The sequence below is a fragment of the Mixophyes fleayi genome, chromosome 6, assembly GCF_038048845.1.
Source record: "Mixophyes fleayi isolate aMixFle1 chromosome 6, aMixFle1.hap1, whole genome shotgun sequence".
Lineage (NCBI taxonomy): Eukaryota > Metazoa > Chordata > Amphibia > Anura > Limnodynastidae > Mixophyes > Mixophyes fleayi.
The window spans coordinates 195901026-195923818 of NC_134407.1; the positions used below are offsets into that span (position 1 = coordinate 195901026).

Consider the following 22793-nt stretch of genomic DNA (forward strand, 5'->3'; position numbering starts at 1 on the left):
AAGTGATGTCATTGCCCACACATATGAGTGGGATGGTGTTGGCCCAGGGGAGGAGCCTGCGGGCCTTTTTCAGGAACACTGCAATAGACTTTTGAAAGCTGACAGTAAATTCTGAGATGGAACCAAACTCAATCCTCGTCATTAAAGAAAGAGGTGACGACCTTGTCCTGGAGATGTGTAGAGGGATACCAATGGCAAATGCAGAGATTATAACTAACTTGTTTCCAAATCAGATACTCTCCAACAAGGTCCAGAAAACAGGAGCATGGGGTCCAATTCTAGGCTATAAAGCAGTGGCGACATGCTGCATTCCTCTGGTCATCTCCACCTTATCCCCTAGTAATACGTTGGCCAATATGGAAGTATCATAAAATTATTTAACACGGTTAATAAAATACATTAACAAATTTAATTGCCAAAAACTGTGACATAAAGTACAACACATAAATAAAACCAAGAAACACAGAACATCCCCCCAGCCCCTACAATTTTTTTAAGTGCCAACGACCCTCTGATCGATCCCATGCTACTTCTATTGCATATCTCAGCTCCAGCGGTGGGTCACGGGTTCTGCTTAAGATCTTGACTTATGTGCAACAATAATTTTCTTTTTATCTTAGGACCTTTGCCTGGTTTCTGGATAAGAGTCATATAGGCATCATTAACATTTGGCCTAGATGCCAGAGATAGTGGTGGATTGCTTGGCACATTGCTGGTAATATAGCAGCAATATCCGGTTGGAGAATCTTTTTGATCACTTGTACATAGGATACTTTTATATGTGACATTCTCCCCGTGCTGTTATTCTTGGATGGTTTTCATAGTGAAAATTGCTGCTACTGTGATTAAGCATGTCTTTATGCTGATATATATCCCAATATATCTATATTTTTATTTTTCATATGATATGTTCGAATACCGTGTTTGTCTTTGATTATTTGAAACTATGCACCCCAGGATTATTTCTAACCAGGGGTGCATATATTGTTTTTATTCCATGCAGCACAGTGGTGTAGTGGTTAGCACTTCTGCCTCACAGCACTGGGGCCATGAGTTCGATTCCTGACCATGCATGTTTTCCCTGTGTTTGCGTGGGTTTCCTTTGGGTGCTCCGGTTTCCTCCCACACTCCAAAAACATACTGGTAGGTTAATTGGCTGCTATCAAATTGACCCTACTCTGTGAGTGAGCTCTATGTACAGCGCTGCGGAATTAGTGGCGCTATATAAATAGCTGATGATGATGATAACACCGTCTTACATTGTATTCAGTATAAACTCTCCTCAATTATAGAGACTTTATAACAATATTTTTACAGATAAAACCTGTGGACCAGGAGATGCTTAAAGCCAACATGTCAATGATTCCAAAACACAGACGAGGCAACTTGTATAAATTTCTGCATAATCTCAATCCTCAGCACTGGTAACAAATACCAAATATTAGCTTTCCTGTTAGCTCCTAGGAACACGAGACGGTATTTATGTAGGAGACTTTGTGTAAGAGAACACTGTGGGATAGTTGCATAAGCAACAAACAAAAGACCCAATACAAGTTTAAACAATACACAGCAAGGCAAAGGACAAAATAAAGACTCTGCAGTATAAATAAATATTTATTTCTTCATTCATTGGCAGAGAACACATTGTGAAATATCCTGACGTATGTTATTACATAAGGGATGAATTCTGCTTTGACAACAAATATATTGTGTCCTGCAGAACCTTCAATCTACCCATTGTCAGGAACGTCAGAGTGACGGACAGTTCTTGAGATCACAGTGCATATAATGAGACTTAAGTGGTTAGGATTACATGCATATTCCCATACATATCTTATTGCTAGACACAAACATGATTGTCCCAATTTCTTTCTATCCTGACTATTCTGCAGCCTTTATATCTCATCTATTAAGACCTACAAGTTGTGGGATTGTCTGGAGGCAGCATCCAATCAGTATTCAGCATACCAATTCTATAGGGTAAAAGGCACGTAAGATTTTCCATTTTTTGGTACACTTTGGGATGCAGGGTGCACTATAAACCTTCTACCACTTTGAGGACACAATGAAACAGCTAATACAACCATTTGTAAAACCATAGACACCAACTGTCCCTCATTCCTAGCCAGTCCAAGGTTTTGAAGATCTGTCAATGCAATAGTTTTTATTACATTACAGTCAATGTAACCCTTTAATTGAAGATGAGCATTTAAAGTGCAGTAGAATTCTATTACAATTTTATTTATTAGTCATTATATATATATATATATATTTATATATATATATATATATATATAGATATATATATATATACACATATACATACATTGATGGTGCTACATCGAAATGTACAATATACTGTAGATACTACAGCATGTTACAGTATATTGTTGTAATGGACCACAGAATTTGTCATGAAATACTGGCGTTTCAATCTTTCGCAGGGAATACACCAGTTATTCATACAAATAAATCCTGATATCCAGGTGTTCTTTTTCTTCACTGTATGACAGTGTTCCATATTCTAAAATCTAACAACTGGGATCTAGCCCACAAATATGTATTTACAGAATATATTGAAATGTTTCCATAAACAAGCATGGACAGCTTTTTTTCCCACCGTGTGATCCTACTGTGAAACTTGGCAAAACAAAAATGATGACCTTAAAGGACAATGTATAGCACACAACAGATAACGGCAGTAAGTATATGGTGCACACAGCAGACCCAATTGTTCAGAGTGTTCTATAACCTTATAGAGACAATAGCTGATTGGTTGCTATAGGTTAGAGTACATTTGCTTTGTTTATTGGAATTTATTTGGATTAATCTGGAAAAATCAATTGTGAGATTATTCAAACACATATAATGTTCAGATAAAGCCGATTATAATCTTTAAATGCACACACCAGGGACCTTAATCCCTTTACAGCCCACGTGCTGCTGTCTACGGTTTCTTAGGATAGTCCCCAGCTTGGCAACAGTCCCATGGTGGTGAAGGCTTCATCGCAGCAAGCTCTCTCTCCGGGAGATAATTACACTGCTGCTAAGCAGTAGTGCTGTCACTGCTCACAGCCTAATTCTTCCCAATGATCTCTAGCCAATCAGAAGGAATAGAAAGACTGTAGTCAATGGCAACTCTTGCTCTTGCTGTGTAGCAGTGGGCTGGTATTATAGGACGTATAAAGCTGTATGGTGGCATAAGAAGCATTGTGAAGACTTATTAGCTTATGGCAGTGGTTCCCAAACTTTTGCAGTTCGTGGCACCCTAAGAGTCTCCAAAAATTTTTCAAGGCACCCCTCCAAAATAATTACTGAGCAGTCCTGTTTTAGAAGTAGTTGTGTCAAAAAATTGTAATAAGTTTTTAGGTCAGGACAGAAATACTTATTTAGTTGTATTCAAAAATGCCCCCTCTACATCCAGACACTCTGCCCCCTCTGAATCCAGACACTCTGTCCCCTCTGCATCCAGACACTCTGCCCCCTCTGAATCCAGACACTTTGCCCCCTCTGCATCCAGACACTCTGCCCCCTCTGCATCTAGACACTCTGCTCTCTCTCACGCTGCCCCCCTCCTCTGCCCTCTCTCACACTGCCCCCACCCCCCCTCCTTTATCCCCTCTGACATGCTGGTCCCCCCTCCTCTGTCCCCTCTGACACGCTGGTCCCCCCTTCTCTGCCCCCTCTGACACGCTGGTTCCCCCCCCCTCTCTCACGTTGGTCCCTCCTCTGTCCCCTCTCTCACGCTGGTCCCCCCTCCTCTGTCCCCTCTGCCGTGCGCCAGCCATAGGAAAAAAGAATAATTTACCAATCCGCGCTGCGCCGGGACCCAGCATCCACCTCTCTCACGCAGCTTGTGTGTCATTCAGTGACAGCTGCGTGAGAGAGGTGGATGCTGGGTCCCGGCGCCGTGCGGATTGGTAAGTTTTTGTGTTGTTTTGTTTTTCCTATGGCTGGCGCGCGGCAGAGGGGACAGAGGAGGGTGGCGCACACTTTGGGAACCGCCGCCTTATGGTATTATATGCAACATTAAGGCAGCATACAAAGCAGTACAGTGCATAATGAGGATATATGGTGACATAGGGTTATAAGACTGGTCATATGGCTGATGAGCACAGTATTTACTTTTTGCCATAGGCAAATATTTACATTTTAAGTATACTCTATGCATACAGTAAAATATATCGGTCTAATATAAACAAATGCTGGGCGTGTTTCCATATATATATATATATATATATATATATATATATATATATGCAAATGCAGTCATGGGCAAAAGTTTTGAGAATGACACAAGTATTGGTTTTCACAAAATTTGATGCTTCAGTGTGCTTAGACCCTGTCAGATGTTGCTATGGCATACTGAAGTATAATTACAAGCATATCATAAGTGTCAAAGGCTTTTATTGACAATTACATTAAGTTTATGCAAAGAGTCAATATTTGCAATGTTGACCCTTCTTTTTGAAGACCTCAGACCCTGGCATGCTGTCAATCAACTTCTGATGGCCGCCCATTCTTGGCTAATCAATGCTTGGAGTTTGTCAGAATTTGTGGGTTTTTGTTTGTCCACCCGCCTCTTGAGGATTGACCACAAGTTCTTAATGGGATTAATTCTGGGGAGTTTCCTGGCCATGGACCCAAAATGTTAATGTTTTGATCCCCGAGCTACTTAGTTATCACTTTTGTCTTGATTAGGCAAGAATGGGCGGCCATCAGTCAGTATGTGGCCCAGAAGTTGATTGACAGCATGCCAGGGCGAATTACAGAGGTTTTCGAAAAGAAGGGTCAACACTGCAACACTGCAAATATTGACTCTTTGTATAAACTTAAAGTAATTGTCAATAAAAGCCTTTGACACTTATGAAAGGCTTCTAATTTTGCTTCTGTATACCATAGCAACATCTGTCAAAAAGGTCTAAAAACACTGCAGCAAACTTTGTGAAAACCAATAACTGGGTCACTCTCAAATTTTTTTGGCCATGACTATATATATATATATATATATATATATATATATATATATAATATTACTAATTATTATAGTTAGATAAAGAAAAGATCAAATCACGTAAGACTTCTACAATTACATCAACACCGTACAAAGTGACCAGAGATTACCTCATGATAATATGAAAATATATATTTTATTGATGACTAATTAAGGTTGTGCGGTTCAATAATTGTCTAATGTTTTTAAAATATTGACCAAAGTAAGTATTCACTTTTACACCACAATATATATATATATATATATATATATATATATATTTTTCACAATAATAACCATATCAACTATATAAATATTGTACCATCTAGCGTGTCACACTAAGTAAATGTTTTCATGGAAACTGTACTCTAATACTTAACCTTAACTTTGCCGTGTACTTATTTAAAAGCATCTCCCAGTAGGGAAAGAAAGAAAACAGTTTGATCTGCTGTCTTGAAACTTGTTTTAATTTCCGAGAGATGTCCAGGTTTTCTGTTATAATAACATTCGATTAAAAGGAGTTTTTTTTCTCATGATTTTTGGCAAATCCTGTGTATCAGTCACCCAATCTCATACTTGCCAATTTAGGTTGAGTGTGGGAGGGGGCGCTGTGTCACCGTAACCCCGCCCCTGATACAATTCGCAGCTTTTTGCTGCAGAGAGGGGGGAGGAGCCTGTTCTAGCGGGAGGACTCCTTGAAATTCGGGAGACTCCAGGACATTCCGGAAGAGTAGGCAACTAACCCAATGTGCATCAGATGGATTTTATTTATCTAAGGTATTTATCTGAGGCTATTTCTCTTGCAGTAATAATAATTGTTTTTCTATCCTTGCTTTTGTGGTTACATTCGTTTGTACATTACGTTCCCGGTACTAATGATATTTGTCTGCATTTCATTAAGTATTGTTTTGGCAGGTGTATGATTTCTTCTTTCTATTCCCTGAGTTGATGATAACAGTCTTTACATGTTCACAAACAAAAAAAAGTATTTGGTATCCTTTGTGTTACACAACAATAGAGTTCATTTAGTGTTTTATAAGAAAATGTCATGGTAGTTTTATAATACTTAATCGTTCAAGCTTAGTCCAAAACTTCAGACCTGATCGGATTAATCCAGAGCTTAGCAGGGGCGAACGCAGGATTTAGAAGGGGGGGTTTCCGCCCCCCCGGAAAAAAAATAAATATTGCGCAGCAGCTCCATTTCGGCGAGTCTGAATTCTGCAGAATTCTATAGTACAATACAGCACTGCCGCGGACGCTTCTTTGACAGCGTCGCGGCTGCTGCACAGTACCGTTGGTTCGCGGAGGGGAGGGGTTTCTGGAGAACCAGAAACCCCCCCTGCGTGCGCCACTTCTTAGAGTGTACAAGACACAGACCTAGGTGAATGTGCTACTTCTATTGTTTATTGTGACCGATTATGGTCGATAGTGGATTTTTAGCTATAAATATTTTTTCATTAATAAAGTGCCATCACTATTTTCAGCATTAAAGAATCTCTAGGTATCTATAGATCAAACTGGTTTAACACTAGTGTACATATTGAAAGTGCTGCATTTTTTTTTACAGTGGAAAATTTGTAACATCCCAAAACACCACTATTTATTAAACTGGATGTTTAAAAAAGTGGAGATGTTGCCTATAGCAACCAATCAGATTCTAGCTGTAATTTTGTAGAATGTACAACATAAATGGTAACTAGAATCTGATTGGTTGCTATAGGCAACATCTCCACTTTTTCAAGCCTGCAGTTTAGTAAATCTAGCCCCAGGTCTTGGTTCTACTTTCTTGGGTGGAGCAATACTTATTTTCTACAAGTTTTAGAGTTTATACTCTTTCTATACCTCCAGCTACAGTCACTTCATGGACTTCACCCACCAAAGATAATTGCGCATAGAAATTAATATTTTAGCCACTTGGTGAAAACCATCCACCAATGATAACTTCACTTACCAATTTGTCCTTACCATTGTCCTTCAACAGTCTAATGTTGACATATGTCATTTCCCTGAGATAACAAACATTTTCTTCCAGACAAAGCTTACCTCAGACCTGTGAACTGAGGTATTGTGCTGAAACACTAGGAAGACACTGACCAATGCCTGATCCTCACAGAAAGTTCTAACTTCATATTGTTCGAATTGTTCCTTATTAGTTAGGATTACTTATATTCACTTATATTACAGAAGGTCACTTATATTACAAAATCCTCCTGTTTTGCAGGGGTATAAATAATATTTTGGTGTTCACGGCTGTCTGTTGCTTCCTCTGTGTTTTTGAATTTTTTTCCAGTCTTTTCTTCTTTTTTGTCAACTATACAGGAGGCCAAACACATGAAAAGTCCCGATGAGGCCACGGCAATGCTGCTGAAGTAGAACACCAAACTATATTGACCAGTGATGTCTACCAGTAAACCTGCGGAAACATACAAACCCATTAACAGAGTAGTACAGTATACAAGGCACGGGGAAGGGTTTGGATCGACAGAACACAAGTTTTTAAAGGGAGTTAGGTCCAGAGCTTATGATACTTGGGTGGCACAGTGGTTAGCACTGCTGTCTCACAAAGTTGGGGCCATGAGTTTGACTCTGACCAGGGCACCAGGGTTCCTTACAGATGCTCTGGTTTACTTGCACAGCCCAAATACATACTAGTAGGTAGGTTGAATTGTCAATTATTAATCTGTGTGTGTGTGTGTGTGTGTGTGTGTATACGTGTGTGTGTGTGTAAGTGTGTGTCCATGTGATGGGGAATATAGATTGTAAACTCCACTGGGGCGATGTGAAAGATTAAATATTCTCTGTAATGCACTGCATAATTTGTAGGTGCAGGCAGCAGACATTGCACTAGTAGCAAAATAAGGCTGGGTACACACTACAGTGTTTTCAGCTGATTATCGGGCCAATCACACAATTAACGACCATTCGCCCCAATATGTTGTTCCAATTCTGCAGTGTGTCTGCACTCAGGACCTGCAATGTCCATAGATCTCTATGGAGTGGGCAGAGTCCCAATCTTTTCAGCCAACGGTTGTGACAGATGAAGAGCACAGATCTGAGGGTAAATCTTGTAAAACTTCAGGAATCGGCTGCTGATCAGGGCTTTTTTTTCTAATCTTTGGTAAAATCGTTAATGATAACGAACTGGGAGAAACTTTGTATAGGGGCAGCACAGTGGCTCAGTGGTTAGCACTTCTGCCTCACAGCACCGGAGTCATGAGTTCCATTCCCGACCATGGCCTTATCTGTGTGGAGTTTGTATGTTCTCCCTGTGTCTGCATGGGTTTCCTCCGGGTGCTCTGGTTTCCTCCCACACTCCAAAAACATACTGGTAGGTTAATTGGCTGCTATCAAAATTAACCCTAGTGTCTCTGTGTGTGTGTGTGTGTCTATATTAGAGAATTTAGACTGTAAGCTCCAATGGGGCAGGGACTGATGTGAATGATTTCTCTGTACAGCGCTGTGGAATTAGTAGCACTTTATAAATAAATGATGATGATGATGATGATGATGATGATGATAGTGTGTACCCAGCCTAGGAAGCATGACCGGGGTAGAACTTGCAACTTTTGGAGAGTAAGTGGCCCGTAATACCGTATAACCACCAACATAAGATTGTCATTTTACCTCAATAGGCTGTTATGAAGAAGGGAGCATAGATAGCAACTCCTACAGAACAATCATGGTTATAATTATTTCTCTCCTAAAGCCCTGTGGGATAATCTGTTATATGACTGCTCTCATGAGTGAGTAATTAGCCAATATTCAGCCACATAGATGCCATAGACCAGTGTTGGCTAACCTGTGACACTCCAGGTGTTGTGAAACTACATACCCTTCCATCAATAAGCTGCTATATATGGGCAAAGCATGCTGGGACTTGTAGTTTCACAGCACCTGGAGTGTCACAGAGTAGCCAACACTGCCATAGACAATGAATCCACACTGCTGCTAATTACTGGGCCAAATGAAGCTCCAGCCATCTGTTAGCGCTCTTCCATACTTTGGACGGATGGCCTGGACAAGTTGCCTTTCCATTAGTATGACTCATAAGCAAAGAGACAGGACAGAGCTATAATATAATAATATGTCACGTTCCATCATCACCTACCTGCCAAAGGTGGTCCCACCAAGATGGTAACACTTTCAAGGATGGTAAAAAGTCCAAAAGCTCCAGGGAATCTCTTCATTCCCACTATATCCATCAATACTTGAAATACAAGCGATCCAATTACACTCATGGAGATGCCGTAGAGGGCACAATAAGACAGAAGTGCCGGGAAGGACACAGAGGCTGCACACACAAGATTGCTGAGTCCATTCACAATGACTGCTCCACTGAACAGGTAAATTAATCGTCCGGAGAATATCGGCTGCTGTGACACAAGTCCGGCCACCGGACGGGCAAAGATGTTGATGAAGCCAATGAGAGAGAGCAACAGTGCAGCTTTTGCCTCCTCTATCCCACTGCTGGTAGCATATGGTACCAAGTAGAAAAGTGGCAAGACAAAGCCTAGAACCATCCAAGCGACACCTATTGTGAAAATCTGATATCGCCTATGTCGAAGCAGTAAGTCGAAAGCCATGTATCTCTGTAGGCCTGTACCTCGTTCCATCTCCGCAACACCACCAGTAGTCCCATTGAGTTTGGAAGCGGTCCCATTTTTATCAGGAGCCGCTGTTGGCATTTTTACTGGTCTCATCATAGCACCACATACACAAGCGTTGAGCAGCACTCCCCCGAAGATCATAAAGGACCCTCTCCATCCCATTACCTCCAGCAGGTGCTGGGATGCCAGTGGCCAGAGAGCCATGCCTATGGAGGCCCCCGTGGAGGCCAGAGAATTGGCCAAAGTCCGGCGCTTGATGAAATAGTAGCCAAGCACTGTGACCGCAGACTGGAAGCAGAAGCAGAGTCCTAAACCTGAGTGTAAGAAAGTTATGTTAGACAGGGAACGATGCATTGTCAGCTAAAAAGTAACATCACTCAATTTTATTTTAAAATTCATGGGCCTGATTCATTAAGGATCTTAACTTAAGAAACTTCTTATTTCAGTCTCCTGGACAAAACCATGTTACAATGCAAGGGGTGCAAATTAGTATTCTGTTTTGCACATAAATTAAATACTGACTGTTTTTTCATGTAGCACACAAATATCAACTTTTAATTTCAGTGTACAAATAAGCTATCGAGTATTTGTGTGCTCCACTCTAGCCTGTGCTCCACTGCCACCTGTATCCTGACTATACCGGCTGAACATAATTTTTCCTTTCATTTTAGCTGGATAACCCAACGGATGCTGTTTCTAGACCATCTACTTGTGAGCTGGAAACATTTCTGCGGACATGTATCACGCGTTTTTGAAACAATTCTAGGCTCTCAGTCACATCCCTCTCTGTTATGTATACACTGCAACAGAATTTGGCAGCCCTGCTTACTGTTTAGTTTAGTACTTTGTTACTTTGTTGTAACAATTCTGCTGCATTATGCAAAACAATTAACCCTTAGTGGTGAAGAGAAGCTGCCCGATTGAAAGACATTTAAACTTTTCAACAGCAGAAAACTGGAATAATGATTTTTTTCAAAACATATTTTTATCAAATTGAGAGATATGAAGAATAATAACGAGGAGGTGGCATATGATATAAAACCAGCAGGTATTGTTGTGTGTGGTGAGGTTTTAATCACTGACACGTGGAGACTTTGAGTATGTACTATCTCACTTATTAATGCAGATTCTTCTCTAGTATAACATTCCAGACATAATTTTAAGGTTACCTCTTAGAGGTCATAATTAAACCAAGCCAGGCCTGTAGATTTTAGTTATTTGAGGTGTTCCTGCAGGAAAGTATAGTGAATAAGCACCCACTCACCTCCAATAAGTCCAGCACTCAGGTACAGGTGAACTATGGTCTTAGAGAAGGAGCTGGTTACCAAACCGATTCCACAGAGGAGACCACCAACCATTGCCGTTACTCTGCAGCCGAACCTCTCTACCATAATGCTGCATAATGGACCTGTGTGGAAGGCAAATATCAATAAAATATTAATTAAGTTACATCAGTAGATCCAAAACTTTTTCAGCTCAAGGCACCCTTAGGGTCACCATAATTTTTTCAAGACACCCCTAAGCCAAAATAATTACCAAGTATTTCCCCGCCTTGCTTACCACTGGCCCTGGCTGAGGCACCCCTGTGAGATCGCCGAGGCACCCCAGGGAGCCTGGGTGCACAGTTTGGGAACCACCGAGTTACATAATAAATAAATATAGGTAAGCGGACACATCTGCACAGGTTTTTTGCAAGATTTTCTTAAGTACCCCCTTATGACAGTAAATGCTTATCATGTACCCATCTTATCTCTGCAAATCCTTATCTTAATTTAATACATCTTCTCCTTCCTCTCTGGACCACTATGCCACCAGAATGTTCTCTTCAAATGTATTAAAATGCATGAGTGTATATGACACCCTTTTATAACGCCACCCTTGCAATAAAGCCAGTCTAAGCCAATGTTTCAAGAAGGCTGGGTGAAGATTGTGTCATTCATTGTATTATTTCGTAATGCAAGAACCTTAGTTTCTCTATTTTTCCAACCTACTGTCCCTGAGACAGATGGTAACTGCACAAAACTTCAATAAATGACCCTTAAAAAAGAATTCTACAGGCTGATATACCCCTTGAATCTATCTGAGGGATCCCTGAAGATATGGGTACAGGGAAGGGCTGGTAAATTTTAGCCCAGGGTGCAAGACACAACCAAGATTTTAAAGGAAAATAATGCGGGTGATCGGTGACCCAGCCAAGGTAGCCCACTATGGGACCAGCCCATAGTGGGCAGATGCCCTCCCTGCTCCCCAGCCCAGCCTGCCCCTGTATGGGTACATATCTCTCAACAGTGTAATTGGCCAAAGTTGGCCACCCAGATATGTTAATTAAACATATAATTTTTTTTCATGTGTTCATAGACACGTAAATTGGCTGACTTTAAATCAAATTATTAAACACAGCTTGCTGCTCACATTTAAACATAACATAAGGCAGGCGGCCACACACAATTGTAAAGCGCTATGGAATTTGCTGGCGCTATATAAATAAATGTTGATGATGATGATACACAAAGATATGTAAATGACAATAAAAAGCAGTCCATATAATATTAAACAGTGAACGGTAAGTGGTAACGTTGAAAACATTCAAAACTAATCTGAGCATATAGTAACATATCTAATATAGATTATCTGAAGGGTAAATAAAGTTATAAACAGTGTTAGTGGAAATATTTTGGGTCCTAGAAGGATGCACACTCCTTAAATGTCCATTGTCCTGTGTGGAAGGTAGGTGACACGTCTGCTTCATACTAGTGTTTGCCCTTTACCTAGCTTAAAGGCGGGTCTGGCATTTATAGGAACATTATTTTGCAGATGTATCTTAAATAACTTTTTTCCTGGTACGCTCCTGAAACAAATGACTGTTACCGGTAGCAGTGCTATGTTTGGATAAGAGGCCCTTTAAGAGGCTGGGAGTCTGAGCGTCAGATGCCTGAGACCACACACCGATAATGAGAACGGTTGCCAGCACTAGCTAGACGCTTCTGATTGGCTGATTGCGGATTCACCTCTGAGCTGATAGGTGCTTTCTTCCTTGATCAACCTATATTATATGATTTTGTGGCTGTAATTTAGAATTCATTTTTTTGCTACTTTTCATTTGGACACGAGATGGAGAATGATACCTGCTGCATTATAGAGGGGTTTTCATTTAATTCAAACCTAACAGTGAATGCGTTTTTCACAAACCAATGTTAGAAAATCTTTTCTTGTGCTTATATAAGGGGTATAAGTATATCTGATGTACACCTGACATAAACCGGCCTCTATGTTAGTAGCACAGAACTGGACACCTCATCATATTACGCATGCAACTCATGGGCGCAAACATGCAATTTTTACATGCGTTTGATTTGAGCAATTTTTATATGCCTCCAACTCAGCCTCATATTGTGTGGCTATGGCATGCAAATGGGAAATAGTATGTTTTTAAGACCTTGGGGTATATTTACTAAACTGCGGGTTTGACAAAGTGGCGATATTGCCTATGGCAACCAATCAGATTCTAGCTGTCATTTTGTAGAATGCACTAAATAAATCACAACTAGAATCTGATTGGTTGCTATAGGCAACATCTACTTTTTCAAACCCGCAGTTTAGTGAATCTAGCCCCTTGTCTTATCCAGGGGGAAGGTAATACATTTAGTGTGAGATTTATCGAACTGTGCTTACAGTGCTAATTATTTATGAAGCGCAAAAGGACTTTTGGACCCAGCGCACACCATTGTTTGCTCAAGTGCACCTAGATTTCATAGTGCACACTATTTACGGCGCAAGATGCAACGCATTTGCACAGGCAAAGGGGAGGAGATGGCAGTTTTGAAGTCGGTCCTAGCAACGTAGAGAGTAGTCTGAATGCAGAGCAGTGGCAGAAGCAAGATTTCAGCTGGTAAAGCAAAATTGTAGTGTAATGAGATAAAGGCGCTGGAAATAGGCGTGCACCTTGAAATGATCTGGGGAAATTATAGAGGTGCACCAATGCAAAACCAACGCGTTTTATGGAGCATTTCATAAATTACCTTCACCATGTTCCTTAATTGTTCAGAATTGGTAAAAAAAAAAGAAGTTATGTGGTGTTGAAACATGAATTCTTGAAATTATTTCTGTATTGAGGTTCTTCCGCAGATGTGAGGCTACAGCACATGGAGGGCTGATTTTGACAGGTAAATAAAATATTATGGCTATTTTTGACAACAGAGAGAAAGTATACTAACCGCCAGCATGCAGTACAGCCATGATAATGGATGGAAACCAGGAGATCTCTGTGTTGGATGCCTGGAAAGAGATCTGGAGGTCTGTATAAAACACTCCTAAGGAAGATGGAAATCCTAAAGACAATCCTTGGATGATCATAACAGCAGCAAGTACGCCCCATGACCATGGTCCGTCAGGGGTTTCCATTCTGTCTTTTCACACAGGAAGCTTATTATGACGTAACCTGCACAGAAAGTCGGGTTATTTGTGTAGTGTGTACCTGTGAAAACATACATTTAATAACATAAATTTCATAACTGATTATAGATGACATCACCATGGAGCAATCTGTTGCTACATGATAATTACAGGGTGCTGCACTATAAAGAAGGTAAATCTTCTTAGAATAGGTGCAGCTCTGTAGAGTGTCTAAACATAGCAAAAATAAACCCCATTTATAAATGGTGAAATACTAGGACCAACTATAACATGAATAGCAGCTTGGTTTGTGGGTTATATTGCTATAGATGAGGAGAACTTATGGTATGGATGATCCATAAACACATAATGCATGAATGCTTTACCCTGATTGGCTGTATATGCTCAGTGCAAGTCCTGGACTTTTGTTGTGCAATATGGCAAACCTGCATGTGTTGTATATGGAACAGTATGTACAAATATCAGACATAGTAGCTAACCAGGGCTGTAAAAGCAAAGTAAAAAAGTAAAAACAGCCTAAAAGGGCTGTGACCTAGCTGACCAATAGGAAGTTCCCACCATAATCTGACACTTTACGGACCCTAAAAGGAGATCAGACCTCAGGTACTGTATAACCCCCCCACCCCCTTGTAGCTGATAAACATGAAATGACCACTGGACGTGACCATAATACAGTTATGTATTTTTAATGCTTATCCTGACATACAGAATGAATGAAAAGGACAGGAACTGTATTCAGAGACCACAACAATAGAGGTAATTCTGGGATATTATCAAAGATGTCCATATATATATATATAAATTCTCAAGAGTATCACCGTTGCTGCTGGCTTTTATGTTTATACCTCTTACTTACATTTTAGAAAAACACATTATCACAAATACTCAACCACTCTCAAATGACACAAATCTTGATCAACTAGCTGACAACACCATCATATACAATTGACCTTTTATGCACAGACAACATATTTCGCATGGCACACATATGCAGGCATACATTATTACACCCATATCTAATAACAAACAGAAATATATATATATATATATATTTATTTATATTTTTCCACTGGTGCCCAGTTATACATATAAAACAAACATACAGAGAACCTTCTCCAGTCATCCAGAACTTAAACTCTAGACCACCTTATTAACGCCCTTATCACCCCCATTACAAGCAGTTCTGTTTTCCTGGTCCCTCATGTAGACAGATTTTTGAACAAACAACAAAGGTTCAAGAGCAGCACTCACCCCTTAGAGAATATTCCAAACCTAGTGACAAAAGTCCTCACATCCAACAGAGAACAAACTGGAACTCAGGACTCCTAAATTGTATTATTGTGTGATGCTAAAATCCCAAATAGAACTTTCACACCAACGCTTTCTTCATCAAACAGCGTCATTCCTGTGCAGACGTACACTCATTCACCCCCCCCCCATCTCCCTTGCACGCAAACAAATGCTTCACATAGATAAGTAGACATACAAAAACAAGGGAACTTGCATAAGGAAAACGCTGATCTGACATTCTGATAAGTTTCACAGGCAGTACAAGTCTCCCATCATATACTGCTCATTCACACTAATACAGAGAAATAATACAGACTAGACCCCATCAAGAATGCACACTTCCTCTAAGCAACCGGACACACACACTATCAATTTAAGGAAGTACAGATATCACTTCTGCAGTCCAACACACCCAAACACACTCTCGCTAAAGCTATTACTTCTTTCAGTACTGCTGTCATCGTCATCCCCAGGTCACCTGTAGTTTGGCAGTGACCTTCCTCTTCTCTGCTACCTGTGTAATTTATGCTACTCCCTTACCAGGACACACCTTCACTGTTCAGTCTGACATTCCCTCCCCTTTCACCTAAATCCCACTGACACCTGGCATCAGGTAACCGTGACACAGCATCTGTGCTAGGGCGTACAATGAGTTATACTGTATGTGGTATAGGGTGGAGTGTTGTGGGCATCACCCCTCACATACTTTAATCTAGAGGGCAAAGAAGCTGTAATTTACTACGCACTAGAAGCAGCGTTCTCTGCAATGTGTGCACACAAACATAATAATCTCCTCAGACTTGCATAAAAAAGTCATTAGGTCTGCCCTGTACTCTTTGTAATAGATTTTCTTAACTGTTTCGGTGCCTGGTCTGGAGTTGGAAGGGGAATATTCAATTAGCCACGGTGTGCTTCTGGAGTGGTCTCGAAGGCACTCCGCTGCGATGTAACATTGTGGATTGCTCCCCGCATCGCGATCTTGAGGTACCATACCTGAAAATGTGCGCAGCCACGGTGTTCGACGATACATCACGGCTAATTGAATACCCACCCCCAAGTGTGTCATTGGCATTTGGAAGCTGTTGTTAAGTGCCCACAACATGTAGTCAAATGAGCTCTGAATGCAAGTGAAACAGGCTATCCTTAGGCTTCAAAAACAAAAACAAATCCATCAGTTATATAGCAGGAATCTTAGGAGTGACCAAATCAACTGTTTGGTACATTCTGAGAAACGAAGAACGCACAGGTGACCTCGGCAATACAAAAAGGCCTGGACGTCCATGGACAACAGTGGTAGATGATCGCATGGTCCTTTCCATGGTAAAGAAAGACCCCTTCACAACATCAAGCCAAGTGAAGAACACTCTCCAGCCAGTAGGCTGATCATTATCCAAGTCTACCATAAAGAGAAGACTTCACAAGAGCAAATACAGAGGGTTCACCACAAGGTGCAAACCATTCATAAGCCTCAAGAATAGAAAGGCCAGATTAGATGCATGCCAAAAAAACATCTAAAAAAGCAAGCCTAGTTCTGGAACAGCATTCTGTGGACAGATGAAACTAAGCTCAACCTGTACCAGAATGATGGGAAGAAAAAAGTATACAGAAGGCTTGGAATAGCTCATGATCCAAAACATACCACACCATCTGTAAACCATGGTGAGGTAGTGTCATGGCATGGGCATGTATGGCTTCCAATGGCACTAGGTCACTAGTCTTCATTGATCATGTGACAGATATACTGTCACATGATCAAGGATATACTCAGATTCTGCCAAATCCAGCAAAGTTGATTGGATGGCGCTTCACAGTGCAGATGGACAATGACCCAAAACATACTGCGATAGCAACACAGGAGTGTTTTAAGGCAAAGAAGTGTAATATTCTACAATGGCCGATTTAATCACCTGATCTCAACCTGATCGAGCATGCATTTCACTTGCTGAAGACAAAACTAAAGGCAGAAAGACTAACGAACAAACAACATCTGAAGGCATGTGCAGTAAAGGCCTGGCAAAGCATAACAAAGGAGGAAACTCAGCATTTGTTGATGTTCTGTTCATGGGTTCCAGACTTCAGGCAGTCAGTGCCTGCAAAGGGTTTGTGACAAATAATTAAAAATGAACATTTTATTTATGATTATGTTGATTTGTCCAATTACTTTTGAGCCCCTGAAAATAGGGCACTGTGTATAAAAGTGGTTGCAATTCCTAAACATTTCATACAATATTTTTGTTCAACCCCTTGAATTAAAGCTGAAAGTCTGCAGTTTATTTGCATCTCCATTGTTTCATTTAAAATTCATGGTGGAGGTGCACAGAGCAAAACTTCTGAAAATTGTGTCACTGTCCAAATATTTCTGGACCTAGCTATATGTAAAGACTACTGAATGTGTAAACATAAACACACAGCACCGAGTGAAATGTCAGTATACAAAAATATGATATACACACACACTCACTCAGTCACTCACTCAGTCACTCACTCAGTCACTCACTCACTCACACAGTACAGAAGGAAACAGCACTTACAGAACAATTAGCAAATCCATCCATTGTTCCATCTGTGAGTGAATGTTCTCCACTGTACAGCATACATCCTTCTTAGACTTGTCACCTAGGCATGAATTTTAGAACCATGAGCGCTCATTTAATGGGGAAATGAAGGGCTATTATTACCTTTTCCAACATATGAGAAGCAACATGTTTTATGGTTGTAGACCATGTATGCACCCCACCCTCTTGACTCAAATAACTATGAGGACTAACACCCCAATAAATAGACAACACAGAATGTAGAGAGAAATGGTCAGATCCTTTATTGACTAAACCGATATAGGGAAGGGGGTGACAAGCAATGGATAGCTACCCAAGTTATTGATGCTGTGCTCAAGTCCCCTATCACCTGATGTTACATTCAAGTGACCAACAAAAATGGGGTGGGATGCCCCCACATGGGGGAGAGTCCATCAGGTCTGCTTAAAGTCAGATCCTGGAGGTCCCAATATTCACTTCTGCTCAGTACACATTGTGAGCATTTTCTATCATGTGTGCCTCATCAAAACCCACAAACCCTCCTACTCGAAACCGCCAACTGAGGTCATTACACACCTTAAACTGGCCTCGTCCCTCAACACAAACAGAGCCTGCAGGTATGAATTACATATATCAATGCCCATATCAGACAGGTACCAGTGCCGGATTAAGGGAATGGAGGCCCCTGGGCTAAGGGGGCCTCCATTCCCCCGTGAGGGACCCCTCCCCCGTGATCCGAGCTGCCCGCCCCCCGCCCCCCCTTCGTGAACCGAGCTGCCCGCAAACCCCCCCCGGCACTTACCTCCTTCTCTGGCCCGCTGTACACTCTTTACTGAGGAGATCTCGTGAGAGTGAGACTCACGAGATCTCCTCAGTAAGGAGAATACAGCGCGTTGGGGAAGGACCACAGTGAAAGTGCTCAGCAGCACTGATCGGGCTGGGGGCGCCCCCACCCCCGACCGATCAATACTGCTGTTGAGCACTTTCAAGGGCCCCCTGGATGCCATAGGCCCCTGGGCTGTAGCCCAGTTAGCCCTATGGTTAATCCAGCCCTGACAGGTACACACCATCATGATTATATGAACCTGTTATTATATGAAAATATTAAGAGTCAGTTCCATAAAATTCACAGATTTCAAGAGCCAGTTCCATAAAATCCACAGAACTCAAGAGCCAGTTCCATAAAATCCACAGAACTCAAGAGCAAGTTCCATAAAATCCACAGAACTCAAGAGCAAGTTCCATAAAATCCACAGAACTCAAGAGCAAGTTCCATAAAATCCACAGAACTCAAGAACCAGTTCCATAAGATCCACAGAACTCAAGAACCAGTTCCATAAGATCCACAGAATCCTAGTTTTCAGCTCCAGTATGTTGTAAGATAAGTACTTCAGGACTTTGGGCTTAATTGCGCATGCTGAAGATCTCTGGGACAACTTGAGCCAAATGAATCATTATTTTTTCAAACCAGTATAGTGTAGCCTGATTAACAGGGGGGGTTCAAGACAGGAACCAAGAGTCAAGGTACTCTCCTGAGGAGCCTGAGGACATACATACAATCTGTACCTGGCTGAGTACCAGTGGGAAATCGATTCACAAACTATATTTACGCAAGAAGAGTGCAAACATATTTTGGTGAACTTGCATGACATTTTCCATATGTTTATTAAATTAATAAATACATTATTTTTAACACCAACTGGACTCTATAAAATGTGGCAGTCTAAATATTGTAGGTGTAACTGCAACAAGATATTATTCATATTTTTGGAAGTGTCCACATTTGAACCAGCAATGGAGAGAGATTTTCAACATTATTATACATGTAACAGATTTAGACCTGACACCTTCCCCTGGCTCTGCTGCTTCATTAATTTTCCTTTTATCTTATACCCATGATATCTTCACTAAAATCTAGTGATGACAAAAGTCAAGTTCCACTAAAATTACACCTTTCGGGACTGATTCAAGTTACAATGCAAATTGGGCATAATTTTTCATGTTTAAAAGGAGAACGGAACTCTTGCGTAGTTCTGCCTGTAAATCACATCTTGTTCTTAAGATATGTTACAATTAGAATAGGGGTGGAAATACTTTTACTTTTCGGAAGCATAGACACACATATAGACTGAAATATTTTTTATTACCATTTGCATTATGTTTACTACATGCAGAGGCGGATTAGGGGCACCGCAAGCAGCCGCCCAGAGGTTAGTCATCGGGGCCGACCCTGGCCAACTGGTGGCCAGCACTCACTGTAAAAATTGTTTAGGAATGGATTGAGGAACATGACAGAGACCAAGATGTTGCCTCCAAATTCCACAGATCTCAGTCTGATCGAGCATCTGTGGGATGTGCTGGAAAAACAAGTCCAAGCCATGGAGGCCCCACCTCGCAACTTACAGGACTTGAAGGATCTGCTGCTAACTTCTTGGTGCCAGATACCACAGGACACCTTCAGAGGTCTTGTGGAGTCCATGCCTCGGCGGGTCAGAGCTGTTCTGGCGACACGAGGGAAACCTACTCAATATTAGGCTGGTGTCAAATTAATGTTGTGGCTGATCAGTGTATGAGTTCTGTTCGTAAGTTTGGTTTCTGGACATGTGGAGAGTGATCATTCAAGATACACTACACAACCACACATATGTCCAGACTTGAACAAGGTCCTTAATCTTAAACTTCAATCATTCAACAAGCAGAATGGAAGTAGTCTGATGTTAGAGTCTCAGGAGAAACTCACATGACCCACTCTGCAAGTGCTTCTGTAACAGCTGATTCTCCAGCCTTGACTGGCAGCAGAAGTTTGAACTTCAGCACTTTTGACATTTCAGAGATTAGCACTGACAGGTCAGATGCAGGAGCCGTCCAACTGAGGCAATGCGTTAACTGTCAGCAGTCAATCATCATGTGCTGCTGACTAGGAGTGAATGTCTGATATGACATGAAACCAGATCTCATCGTAAATAATTACCTATCAAACCTGACTTTTAGAGGGCTTGTTGTTGTTTTTATAAACAAGTGATGGGTTGTCAGCTCTGCATGATGTCTCTGAAAATCTCAGAAGCTTTTGTCTGGAAGCTGAATGAATTAATTTGTGTGCAGTTTGGTCAAACACATGGCTTGCCAAATTGTATAGACCTTGCCGTTCAGTGGTAAGCCAAAATGAGTGAACCCATGGGCCCATCGGATTGGGTCCAGATGACAGCACACAAAGAATATAGGTATCAGCCATTTATCCCAATTGTAAAGCGCTACGGAATCTGCTGGCGCTATATAAATAATTGTTAAAGATGATGATCTTTTATTTGAAGGATAAAAAGTAATCAATGGACAGTAAGGTCGTGCCAAGGTTGATTCAAGCTTTGGGCATCTCAAAGGTACGTGTTTTTCAGTGGTATCATTTGCATCAGTCACAGGACAGGTGTAAGTGCCGACTGATAGTGATGATGGACTTGTGTGCATGCCACAACATGTGTTTGCAATTAGGTGCAACTGTAAACAGTCATTTTATATACAGTAATCATTGAGAACTTTTTGATAAATGTATTTAGTGAAAAAAAACTAAAAAAAAAAGTTTTTTTTCTTCAATGTATTTCTCTTGATTATATTATTAACAGTTGACAATAGTTGATTACTATATTTTCTATGCATTCTGCTTGGACTTTATGTTTCAACAAATGTATTTGTTTTGCATGCCTTAATGAATCTGGCCCATAATCTCTAAATTTGGGAGGACAAGTGATTACATTTTGCAATAAGTGCAGAATCTTGAGGAAAAACAATTTTTTTTAAACTTATTTCTGACCATTTTCCTTTTGAAATGCTTATGAAACACAAATATATTAGTTTCAATATAATAATAAAAGAGAGCCCTAGGGGTATATTTACTAAACTGCGGGTTTCAAAAAGTGGAGATGTTGCCTATAGCAACCGATCAGATTCTAGCCGTCATTTTGTAGAATGTACTAAATAAATGATAACTAGAATCTGATTGGTTGCTATAGGCAACATCTCCACTTTTGCAAACCCGCAGTTTAGTAAATATACCCCATAGACTCCCTGCCCTCCCCCAAGAAAACAAACACATGGTCTGATGTGGTTATTAATCATTATGAAAGTGTAAAAATAACACCTGAGGAGTAGATTTACTAAAGCTTCCTAAAATGAAAAGTGGAGATGCTGCCTATAGCAACCAATCAAATTCTAGCTATTATTTATCTAGTACTTTCTAGAAAATGATAGCTAGAATCGGACTGGTTGCTATGAGCAACACCTCCACTTTTACTTTTAGGAAGTTTTAGTAAATCTACCCCCCTGGGGGTAAATGTATCAAGCTGAGAGTTTTCCGGCGGGTTCGAAAAGTGGAGATGTTGCCTATAGCAACCAATCAGATTCTAGCTGTCATTTTGTAGAATGTACTAAATAAATGACAGATAGAATCTGATTGGTTTTTCAAACATGCCGGAAAACTCTCAGCTTGATACATTTACCCCCTGGTCTTTAATGGGTTAAGCACGTTACACCCATGTGCATCAGTCAGCAGAAATGGCTACTCACATTACACACTGCAACGGTTAACAGTTTTGATCTTCATAAGACGGTTCTGTACAATAGTCAGAATAAGAAGACAGATATGTGGAGTATGAAAGGATTAGTAAGTGGCTATAGTGAAGGTCTAGCATTTAAAATGAACAGTTATATGAAGTTTAAGTCAGCTACTGCTTATGTCTGCCATATGTTGGGCTTCTCACCTGTCCTTTTTACCCTCTCAGTTGCCTCTGTTTTATTTTTGCCTCTGTCCAACGGGTCAGGAGTTAGGGGCAGGATGCAGATCCTGTAACAGAGACAAAATTCATCTGAGAGGCAGAAGTAGGAAAGAGGAGGAGACTGTGGATAGAAAGAGTAGAAGGAGGAAAACAGGATTAGGAGGAGTGCATGTAAAGGTCTCTCCTAGAG

General features: G+C 40.8%; 1 protein-coding gene across 7 annotated transcripts; it reads right to left on the reverse strand.

Annotated features, from left to right (window-relative positions):
• Positions 1 to 5273: 5273 nt before the first annotated feature.
• On the reverse strand, positions 5274 to 22739 carry SLC16A5 (solute carrier family 16 member 5). 7 transcript variants are annotated; one of them, XM_075177867.1, is made up of 6 exons: positions 22589 to 22739; positions 17835 to 17919; positions 13815 to 14038; positions 10865 to 11008; positions 9102 to 9914; positions 5274 to 7406 (listed from the first exon to the last, which is right to left on the reverse strand). In XM_075177867.1, the coding sequence occupies exons 3-6, from the start codon at positions 13999 to 14001 to the stop codon at positions 7186 to 7188; spliced, it is 1365 nt and encodes a 454-aa protein (XP_075033968.1). In that variant the 5' UTR covers positions 14002 to 14038; positions 17835 to 17919; positions 22589 to 22739; the 3' UTR covers positions 5274 to 7185. The 7 variants fall into 7 exon arrangements, with proteins under 7 accessions (XP_075033968.1, XP_075033969.1, XP_075033973.1 ...); XM_075177868.1 differs by having other exon boundaries at positions 13815 to 14074; XM_075177872.1 differs by lacking the exon at positions 17835 to 17919.
• Positions 22740 to 22793: the final 54 nt, after the last annotated feature.

What these genes read in the sequence shown, in the direction of transcription:
- SLC16A5 (XM_075177872.1), bottom strand. Translation starts at nt 14,001, where the DNA reads ATGGAAACCCCTGACGGACCATGGTCATGGGGCGTACTTGCTGCTGTT. An exon ending in GAGTGCTGGACTTATTGGAG is followed by an intron (nt 9,915 to 10,864) that starts GTGAGTGGGTGC and finishes TCTTACACTCAG; the next exon opens with GTTTAGGACTCTGCTTCTGC. An exon ending in GGTGGGACCACCTTTGGCAG is followed by an intron (nt 7,407 to 9,101) that starts GTAGGTGATGAT and finishes ATGTTTCCGCAG; the next exon opens with GTTTACTGGTAGACATCACT.